Raw genomic sequence first — 11702 nt, forward strand, 5'->3', positions numbered from 1 at the left:
GAATTTTCATACCTCTTCAAATGAAAAATATTAATGAAATTACAAAAAAAGTACCGTTATAAATAATTAAAAAATAAAATTTAAATTTTATGTCAAAATAAAATTAGAAATTAATAAAAATTAAACATAAAAAAATTGTTTAATTTATTTTGCCAAATTGCATGGCAACTCTAGTTAAGAATTTCTTTTAGCTGATACTATTTCTGGCACATCTGATAAAAATTTATTAGTTCACAGCAAAAATAGTACAATAATCATATTAATGCATTATTTCTATCAAAAAATTTAGAAGATATGGCAACATGTACATACATATATGTATGTATGTAAATATATATGAGATAACTTTTTTTTTAACTTGACTAAGGTTAAAATGTCTTGGAAAATGGTTGAAAAATTAAAACAAAAATTAAATTGTATGGCAACTCTAATTTACAAGTTACCATTTATGGCTCATTTGGCTTAAGTTCAATAGTTCAAATAAGAAAAATAGCACAACATACATATTTAACAGTTTTTTTTCTATAAAAAAATTTTGAAAATATGGCAACCCATAAATCAGAAAAACAATTTTCAATATTTTTTTAACTTGATTATAAAATTTTTCAAAAAATATTTATGAAATTAATAAATATTAAGTATTTAAAATGCTTTATGGCAACTCTGCTTGGGTATAATAGTGTGTAAATRTATACGCCTCAATACATATTAATACAATAAATATTAGTTAATAAGTAAAAATATTGTTCTGCTTGCAGTTTCAGATTTTATTAATACATTTTTTTGGAGTTGCCACCTTTTTAAAAACAGATTTAAAAAATATTTGGCAACTCTGTTTAAATGAATGCTGAGTTTTTGTTCCTTTTGAACTATTAAATTTCTTCCACATTTTTATTTTATTTTATTTTTTTTTCAAAAAAGTGGCAATTCTAAAATAATTGTATATGAATAAATATGAATGCAAATAGTTTTAAGTAAAAAATATTTAGTTGTTATATTTTTTGAAACATTTTATAAATTTTTGTAAGTTTGTTTGTAATATTTCATATAATTTTTCAGCAGTTGGCAACCCCACTAATTTGTATACTTTGTCGAAGAATTCTAAAAAATATTTTCTTAAGCCTAGCATGAAAACAGAAATATTTTTATTATCAACGCACACTTAGTGACTCTGTTTTTCTATATCCACCCAACTTTAGCAGACTCGCCCCTGTTATCCCTGCTCCTAAATTCATCCTAGTGTGAATCTTAAACTATTTACAAAGCTTTTTAATGTGGCACACTACCATATTACAAAAGGTTATGCAATCAGTCGCCACAAGCTTTCATTTCCGTTACGCTGAACGGTCTGCTGCCTAGTCCAACTTCTCTACTATTTTCCGAGCTGCACACTGCCAACTGTTGTTTAGTTTGTCTTCCGCAGTAGTTGGCAACACTTTCACCAGCTCAACTAACCAAAACAAATTTCACTCAAAACTTTCTACTGTTTCGCTAAATTTATAAGGAAGTGCAGGTAGCCAAAAAAAAAAAACAAAGAGTGAAACTAAATGCTGCAGCAGCTTCGAGTCTTCTAGGTTCTCTATCCTTGAAAGTCAGCAMAAAAGTTGGTTCTTATTTAGGTGAAWGAAAAGTGCAAAATGTTCATGCCGCACACACACACCGAAGCGTGTACTCTTTATCAACAGCAAACGAGTTGAAACTATGCACATATGTATACGTGTGTGCATTATATATAATATATTTACAAATGTGTATGTATGAATGTGTGTGGGCATTAAATMTTCATCTTCCACATATTTTGACCTATAAAAGTTTACTTTGCTACCTTTGTGACCACTAAAAGGAGCTTGTTAGTCGCTTTGTGTCATGTATTTATTAAAATTTATTTTTACCGTTATATCGGCGAATTTATTTCGGCACAGCACCGAGATGAAACGAAAGTGTGTTGAAGTGAAATGAGTTTTTTACGCTTAACTTGTGTGCGTAATTTGGTGAAATATTAAACTTTTTGATTTGGCATTTATTGCCTTGACGATGAGCATTTGTGGTTGTGCGCAATTTTCAATGATTTTGTAGTGAAGCATAAATAAGCATTTGTGTGTGAATATTTTTGAATTTTAGATGCATTAAAAARGAAGTTTTCTGACTTTTCCGTGATAAATAATTATTTTAGTTTTTCATATAGGTGGCAACCACACTTGAAAATAAATTCAGCTGTAAGCTCTACCAAAAAAACTAATTGATACTCAAAATGTAGTAATTCTCTTATTTGATCAATTGCGTATATTAAAGTTTTGAAACAGRTGGCAACCTTCTTTAACAAAATTTGTACGCCTCTAATTATTTCTGTTTAAAAGCAATATCATTACATTGACTTGTTTGCCAATTTATTTGCAAACAAATTTGTCAAATAGGTGGCATCCCTAATTGAAAGTTAATCTTTCTCTTTAAAAAACTCTTTTAAGCCTTATTAGTTTGATACCGATATTGTTGTAGTTCTCGTATTCGAACAATTGTATGTAGATACATATGTAAATACTTTGTGCTTTTAGGCAGGTGGCAACCATGTTTATAAAATATTTCTAACAGTATGCAGCTGCAATATTTTGTACTTGACGTAATCGTAATGATATTAAATTTATTTAACGAAATTGTTTATAACAAATATCTCAAATAGCGGCAACCCTAAAAAAATGAATGCAAGACCTTTAAAATTACATTTCATTGATATCCATATTGTAGTAGTTCTTTCAATTTATAAATGTAATTTTATATATATCTTGTGTATTTTATACAGGTGGCAACCATGTTTATAAATATATTTTCAATAATACGCTATTTTACACTTGGTAAGTTCGTAGTCGTTTTTACAAGTATATTCTTGTTTTCCACTTTTTTAGTTAACAGTTTTCAAACAGGTGGCAACGCTTACGAGTTTTTTTTCATATCCTCCAAGAAGCTTTTCCTTCACGGCTATATTCAAACTAGCAGGTCATTATAATGCAATTACAACTTTCATATCCAGTCAAATTTTTCACCGGTTAAGTAGTGTGTTTATTTAGTCAAATCAAGTCCGCAATAAAGAAAAGAGAACTGATTATAGTTTGTCGATGAGTGTTAGCAAAACCAATCGTTTCAATAAAATTCTGTAATAATTTTTTAATGAAATAGCTTAATTTATCACCTCACTGAACTATACATTTTGAATTATCGATTTATTATCGATAATCCRATTAACTCTACCTATTAATCGATAATTCCAAATATTGGATTAATTTCAATTAAATGCTTTACACAATATATGTATATTATATTTTAAAGCTGATATTTAAACATATGTATAAAGTATGAATTAGAAAAAAACATCTAAAAGCTATTCGAATTATTAAAAAAATTATAAATCGCTTAAAAAACATCTTTAATTGACAATTTGGAATTTTGATAGAATTTATTCAATTAAAATAATAGTTTTACCAAATAGAAAATTAGTGTTAGTAATCGAAAACTCATAATTATCGATTACTGGAGAAAAAAATCGATAAATGGAAATAAAATGACAAATATTTAAATAAAATTTTTTGATRTTTTATATAATCGATTTTTTCTGAAAAAATTGTCCATAATTCCAAAAATGTTAATTAATCGATAATAATAAATATCATAACTTGCATAGTACTMATTTAATATTTAATCATATTAAACTACCAAACTTACACTTGCCTTGCTTGGTCATTAACCCACAATTTTTATCGATTACTGAAGCAAAAATATCGATTAATAAAATATCGATAAATCCAATTAATGTAATATTGTTTTAAATAACAATTTTTAATATTTTTTAAAATCAATTTTTTCTGAAAAAGTTATCGATAATTCTTGAAATGTTAATTAATCGAGAATAATAAAGCACCAAAMCTTTCGTAGCACTCATTTAACGTTTAATCAATTTAAACTACCAAACCTGCATACATCGCTTTATCATTAACTCACAATTTACTGCAACTTGAAAGCACTCTCTTAATTGACTCTCAAATTTCTAATGCCCAACTCTTTTACTGCCCAACACACTACAAGTCGCAACTGTATAAAACTTTTCACTTTTACGACTACTTACGACTTCATTGCAGTTTTTACATCTGACGAAGCACGCCAACGATATTAAATTCGAAAATTTTAAATAATTGCAAACACACACACCTTTGCGCTTGAGAGCACTCCTTGGTAGTTACTGGCGTAGCGAGSTACCTAACTAAATTAAATAATGAGAGGAGAATGAAAACTAAAGTTACAACAACACGGCAAATAGTGAGCTGATTGCAGAGAAAACTTAATTTAATTTGCCAATAAAGTTTACGCACTGTCCTCAATGCTCTCTCTCACACACACACACACACTACTCAAATGAATATCATATAATAGATTACAAAAACAACAGCAGCTATACTTACTTATGACAGTTAAATTTACTTTCGAGTTGCGCGTCGGACTCTTTTGAAAGTCAACACGGCAACGATACTCGCCCGTATCCTCTTGTCGTGTCTTCTTAATTGCCAGCGTCCCCGAACGTCCCTCGACGGAGAAGGACAAGCGATCGCGRTACGATTCATCGGACCAGTGTGTGCCATCTGCAAAGTTTGAGTCGCGCGTATCGACGCTGCAAATGAAAGAAGAAAAAAGGAAAAAACGAAGCAGTTAAAAAGTGTCGAAGAAGAAGACGCACTAGCACACAAAGGGAAATTTTATAAAAATTTCGAACTAATAAAAGTTCAAGTAATATAATACGAGTATTGGTGGATAGCAAAAGACATTAAATAACGTAGTTGGAGCTGTAGCGTGGAAGAAAATAAACTACTTTCCAGCGTTAGGTCTCACAGCAAGCACCGTTTTATAGGAAACAGTTGTATGGAACAGCGATTGTTGAAGTACTGGGTACGAGGGTGTCAGCAGACCTTCATTGCACTGTGCTACTTACTTCCAGAGAAGTTTAGGTACCGACCAGAGTTGATTAGTGCGCTGACGTGCTCGAGTATCAAACACTGCTTGATGTCGAGCGAAATTGTCGCAGTCCGGCGCTGACACAAGCTGTCTTCCACCACCGAGTAGACTAAAAAGCTAACGAACTTTTACTTTAAATCAATTAAAATGCCAAGCAGCTTAATTGGAATTCATCGGCAGCGGCACGAGCGAAGTAGAGAGTGTGCGTGAAAGAGAGCGCGCAAGCAGCCGAGCGTGTGCAAGTACGCGTACGGAATAGTTCCGCAGCTCATTAGAGGGTGACGTCCGTCTGCTACTGTGCTACCGACTACCGACTACCGACCCGCCGACAATGATAATAAAGGACGCAATTGTGGGAGGAACGCGTAAGCGGAGTATGCGCGCGAGGGGCGCAAGAGTCAAAGACACCAGGCGGCAAAAACTGGAAGGCAGTTGGGATGAGTTCACAGACTACAATGTGCCAAAGTTTTTGACAAAGTGACAACTTGTGAAGCAGCGAAATGGGGCGTTTTATTGTTATAGTTGGCAACGCTGGCGGGCCAATAATGCCAGCGGGYGTGTGTGTCTTTGGTTTTTGCTCTTTATTTTGCTGCTTTTTGGTATGCAAAGTGACAATGGCGGTTAAGTTTTGTGATGAGATGACGAAATGTTAAATTCCAAAGTGACTTACGTGCGCTCTTCCACACACACAAACATACCGTTAAAGGCTATGCCTGGCGTATAATAATGAGCGCTCAGATATAGTTAACAGTAAATTAACGCAAGTCTAGCCGAAGGTGGTGGGGTAGCGTGGATTGGCAAGTGATACTCGTCTAACAACAAAGTGACACTTCATTACACACTGTGGCATTTTGAAGAAGTCATTAAGCTGTAGTCGACTGAAAGTAAATGGGTGAAGTGTTGGTGTAAAAGGCTCGAGACTTTTTTGTCTTTATAAAAACTGTAAAATCCGAGCGGGTTGTCAATGGCGCTGTTAGCTTTGTCATTCACTTAGATTTCCACTATTCGTTGTTTTTTTTTTTAAGAATTCTCCCAGTCTTTGACGATTGCTATACTACATAAAAGCGTATAATCAGAAAGGGTGGAAGATTGAACTTATTATGTCCTCTACAAGCTACGACTGTCTCAGAGAAGTTTGTGCGGATTTGGAACCTTCAGAATAAGGCAGATATATAAGCTATATATGGAGWACGCAAAGTGATCACTTCAACAAAACTACCCCCCGGTGTCAATGTATCACCGATGATACACGCCTAGGCCAAAGCTCAACATGTATTGTTTTGCTTGGCATCTGGAAGAAGATTTTTGTTGTTATCACCGGTGGTACACTGGCAGCCAAYGTGTTAARGCAATTTACTCCTTTAGAAGTCTCAAAGAAAAGGAAAGGGTTATGGCATTGCGTCTCTTGTTGGTTTTTAAATCCATCTTGCTAAACAGATACTACAAAAATGCTTAGGGGTAGCGCTGCTTAGCGTGTTAATCACTTTTCGAAAGCCAATCCAACATCCGCTGAATTATAAGATCATATTATTTTTTTTTATACGTAACTGGATCTTATAGCAGAAAATAGTGTTTTTCTATACTAAAGTACTACAGACTTCGCCGTTTACAAACAGTCAGTAAAATCTTCTTTCTAATATTGACTCCTGCAGAAATCTTCTTAGCTATATCCTCCGCACGGGTATCGTCTGTTCAGTGGATTGGCATCTGAACTAGTTTCTAGAAGAAGTATTGGTGGTGCGAACCGGCAGCGTCTTGCTAAGGTTCCATACCACCCTTACTGGTAACTTGCTTTACATACGACTCTAGCGGAGAGTGTATATATCTCTCTCTGCAATACTAATGAGGTACAGGGCTGCATCTGCAAAACGCTGGGTATAGTGGTTCCCTGAGAASCAAACTCAGCATGGAGTGCGATAAGGAAGAAAAGCGAGATAAAATATCAGCCAAAAAGTTGGTGGGGGAGTTGATGTTAACACAGGCAATCGTCAGTGGCCACATCTCTGCTGAGAAGGGAGCAGTTCACAAAGTTTGAAGTACCAAAGTAGTAGCAAAAACCGCTTTGAAAAGTGGAAGTGCTACAGTCCATGAATACCCCAATCACAAAAGCCTTGATGGCGTTAACTTTACAGAGGAGAATGCTCTTCTACACTATTCGAGGAATGCCAAAGGTGCAATGTCGGCCATAAAGTCTATGCCGAGGAAAAAACCCATTAAAGAGTGGTTGGCAGCAAAAGCGGCGGTGAAAGTCCAAAAAGCACTTAGTTGGGTTGGGCAAAAAAATGGTCGAGCGTGTTATGACTAGGATGGAATTGTTAATAAAAGACAGCGGTTCACTGGAAGAGAAAAGGCAGGGATCAGCTGAACGACAGAGTAACAAGGACGACATTGTAAAACCAAACGTCAAAGCTCGATTCGAAGTAGACTTCAAACCCCAGAGCGTCAGCGACGTTTAGTGAGATAATCAGTAGGCATTTAATCATGGCAAACATTGACCGAAGACACTCTTAGACAAATTAGGACTTAGACAAAAGGAGAAATGTGAAGTGACAGAGTTTAAATTGCTGAATACATTCTTCGTGAGACTGGATGAGAACTGAGGTTTGGAGAATGATCTAGGAATGATCTTAAAAGCCACATTGAGGTTAGTAGTAATCATCATGAGTCTTATATTTTCAATATTTGAGGAAGACATTGAACTTTACGAATTATATTCCCCCAAGATGTTGAGAGATCCTGAAATCCTGAACAAATATGTTAAGAGAGAAAGAGAAATAGCGCTGTATTTAGTGAGGGTATGACTACAAAAATTACTCGCAATGCGTTCTGTAAAGATTATGCGAGCAAAATTATCGRAAAACTCTTTATAAAACTCATCAGTGAAACATCAGCCGATCAATAGAACTACAGTTAATTTATAATTAGTTTAAACTCTGCAATGTGCTCTCTCTTTCTCTTCGTCGGTAAGATAAGCTATTTTAAGATATTTACCTTACTGTTATCGGCTTTCAAGACTTTTTTGGGATTGCGCAAAAAAATTGTCCACAGCAAAAAAAGTAAAACACACATCAACTGACGCACAAGACAGACCTTCCCATGGCACGTGGCGCTCTTAAATATTCAATTTCATTTTCAATATTTCTTCCACATAACAACGGATTGTTTATTAACGTTTTATAAATAYATGTGTATGTATATTTGTATGTATGTGCGTGCACATAGTGGCCGTCGCTTCAATTAAGCGGATTTATTATCTCTCTTTTATTGGCCGCTGAAGAACTTGACTAAGTGCTTGTTATCCTTTAAGTATTATTTTCGAAAAAAACAGAAACAACAGCAGCAATAGGAACAATGCAAGTGGCCGCAACAGCAACAGCTGCGAACTCTTTTAGTTTAAATAAATTCTGCTCGTTTTCTTGCTTTCATTCGCTCTACTTCTGCGCAACTTATTGTGTATTTCACTATTGTAGTTGTTGTTATTGGTATACGACTTTCTCTTATTTTTGTGTTGTTATGCTCATCTTTCACTGCTGCACTGTCTTTCCTTTTTGCCAGCTGTGCCGCTGTAAGCGCATATGCTACCCAAAATTTTAATTAAAGTTTTTGCTCAGCCACTTGCCATCTGGGCGGTGGCGTACACAAGCTGTCTTGCATAGTGTTGTTGTGTGCAGTTTTTATACTTTGAGTCAACTTATTTCGGAGTAGCAGGGACGCAATTATATTTGCTTAGCTTTAAAATATATTTCTTTTTATTTTACTGAGGTGTTTTGAGTATACTGTCTTTGGTAAGGTTGCCTGAARCCAGGTTAGATTCAGAGTGGGAATTATGGCAGCCATCATAATTTCCACTCTAGAGTTGTATTTCAAGAGATCTCTCTTTTGTTCATGCTTACAGATACTAATATTTCCGTATATCCTATTAGGAGATTAGTTCTCTTCCAGCTGATTCTAAGCTTGCGATCTCTTTACAGATCGCAAGTTGGATTAGAAAAACATCAAAAATATGCTAGTTCACGTTTAAGGTCCCTGTTGAGTCCTTTGCAGTAAACTACTCACAAATTTGATAAATACAAAGGAATATGCATGTCACAGTTGCGAGATGAGCTCGAACTTCGAGTCTCTTAATTACTGGGTCTCTCGATTACTGGGTTTGGGCGAGCTATGAAGCGTCACCTTGATCCCAATTAAGGACAGTCCTTCTATCTATGAGGCACCCCTATTGATTCTCAGCTAGAAGTCAAGTAAGAACTTACTCATATTGGTGGCTGTTTTCCCGTCAATGAGTTTCACATCCGCCGCATAGACTTAGATAAGGCAGGTAACTTTTTGAGGGCCAAGAAAGCATCAACAACAGWTCTTAAAGTAACAGACTGCTACTGATGGTAGATAGCAAGTGAGTTCTAACAACTAAAGAAAATCCAACAATACTGTTGATGTTATTGTAATGGCAGAAAACATATCCCAGAGTAAATTGATTTACGTTGCCGAATTGGTAGGCTTTGATTAAATAAAATTGCCAATCCTTTCTGGTTACGTCGACCTACTATCTAACCTGGGAATGATAGTCTAGGACTTTGATTTCAGGATCTGCTTAGTAATTTTAGGTACCGTATAAAGAAACCTGCCGATCTTTACGCTCTAAGCCTTTTCAGCGTCAGAAGTAAGTAACTACGAGTACACTTCTACTGGGTGTAAGGCCATAAGGGCATCGAGAGCAATGAAATAGTGGACGAGGTTGTCGAGAATGATGTGCGGCTAACATCCGAAAACGTGATTAACATTAGGAAACATATACGACGATCTTGACAGTAGCATGGTAAAGAAAATCAAAACCCGAGTTCCTTAGGTGCAAGACTGGAAATCTCATGGGCAAAACGGTAGATCGAAAGTMCACAAAACTTCTATTSATACTCGATAGAAGATACTGTAGGATARATGATAGGAATACTAAATGGTCACTGTCTGGTGGTGACAYACGCCCKCAGGATGTGGCTGGCAGWTCGGGAAGACTGCAGGTATGACAAACTGGAGTAGGTATCCAGTGAGAACGCAGAGTCTGTTAAAATTACCATCCTAACGATGATCACTTGGACTTAGCGAGCTGAACTCCATCTGATATTGCGAAGGACCAAACTGTCCTATGCGTGGCTTATTGGCCTACCGAATTAACCTAACCCTACCTTTTTAGAGTTTTGTAAACTGCAGCGAGTTTCATTGAACCAGTTGAAAACGAGGAGTGATGATTCTTACAATGTGGATCCGAAGATATGTAGGAATTGACTACAATAGGAGGAAATTGATGATCTGTTCCTAACAAACTGAGATAATTTGTATAAAATGATAGGGTTTTTCTGAGGCAAATGAACTTCAATTGGACAAACTTTTTGATAAGTTTAGGAAGTCTGGAACATATTGAAACTCTTTCCTCCACAACAGGACTTACATGCACTGATGATTTCGACTTTAAATGCAAAAAGAGCACTGCCGCAGAGAGACTGATCCGAAATGCTCAGCAGCACCATAAAACCTGTGATTTAAGCAACATTTGCACAGCATTTCTTCTTGTCTTATTTAACCATTCCATACAATTAGCAWTTCGTATTTTAACTTAATCTGCACTCACCTGTAAATGGGCGTCTTCAGACCCACTTTAAACCAAATTACAAGTGCAACGCGATCCTCCAAAATGGGCGGCGTCACATTACAAGGCAAACGGCCCAATGTGCCTTGGATGGATTCGGACAATACGGGYGGTCCTGCAAAGAAGCAAAAAACACAAAGACAAAAACGTATAAAAATGTGAGATAAGTTAACAAAGTGAAAGTCTAACTTAATTACGTAAAAATCCAGCAAAGAGAAGTAACTTTGCCAGCAGCGGCGTAAAAGAATTGTAGCGAGAAAAATTTCAAATAATTTGCAAAGCTCTTTAAAGGACAAATAACCTGGGGATTCGAACAACAAATACCGAGTAATTAGCGCTACAAATTACCTGAAGGCAGGCAATTGCGCGTCGGGCGACGTATAGCTGGGCGGGTTTAAAGTGTAAGTGGGAAATGCTGTAAAGAGTTGTGTATAAAAATACATACATAGAACGGTAAATGCGTTAAAGGAGTGAGCGAAAGGGATAAATCAGAATGAGGACAAGCACACTCGGCTGGAGTGGGCTGTTTTGTTTTTGTTTTACTCCTTTTTTTCCTTCTGCTGCAATGAACTAGCTAAATGAAGGCAAGTAGCGCATAGCGGCASAATTGTCTATCAGCCGGTTGCTGCGTGTATGTGTATGTATATGCATGTGTGCGTCAGACATCCTTGAGGATTAAACAATGCTAACGCGAGCGTCGACTTCTTGCCGCTTACCATCTTATTTTCTTCATTATGTCTTGAAAAATTTTCTAGCATCCTTGCAGCGTTACAGGCTTAAGCGGCACTAAAGGACTTTTCCGTGACATTTACAAAATTGCTTTTAAGCCTTTTCTAACTCCTTTAAGTTAATTTGCACGAGAAGCGCCTGGTTTTTTTTTTTAAGTTTTTGGTTTTTGCTTGGTCTAAACGCGATTTAGATATTTTTGTGTGCTATATTTTTCGTTCGCAGTGTATGAGAGACAATAAAAATTCGATTGAGAAAGGTTGCCGTTACGAAATTTTATTGAAAATACGAAAAGGAAAATAATAGATAAACTAGGGARTTTTGAATGCCATTTTCTTTT

At 35.7% G+C, this 11702-nt stretch overlaps 1 protein-coding gene across 1 annotated transcript in view; it reads right to left on the reverse strand.

The window, feature by feature from the left end:
* The window catches only part of LOC108970118, a gene marked incomplete at its 5' end in the record, with an annotated part of 98909 nt that extends 88158 nt beyond the window's left edge, over window positions 1-10751 (reverse strand). The window contains 2 exons of the mRNA XM_018935269.1: window positions 4449-4654; window positions 10619-10751. Coding sequence (XP_018790814.1) covers window positions 4449-4654; window positions 10619-10751 — 339 coding nt within the window. The remainder of the gene's footprint in view (window positions 1-4448; window positions 4655-10618) is intronic.
* Window positions 10752-11702: the final 951 nt, after the last annotated feature.

Source organism: Bactrocera latifrons, unplaced genomic scaffold (genome assembly GCF_001853355.1).
Source record: "Bactrocera latifrons isolate USDA-ARS-PBARC rearing strain unplaced genomic scaffold, ASM185335v1 scaffold_282, whole genome shotgun sequence".
Taxonomy (NCBI): Eukaryota; Metazoa; Arthropoda; class Insecta; order Diptera; family Tephritidae; genus Bactrocera; species Bactrocera latifrons.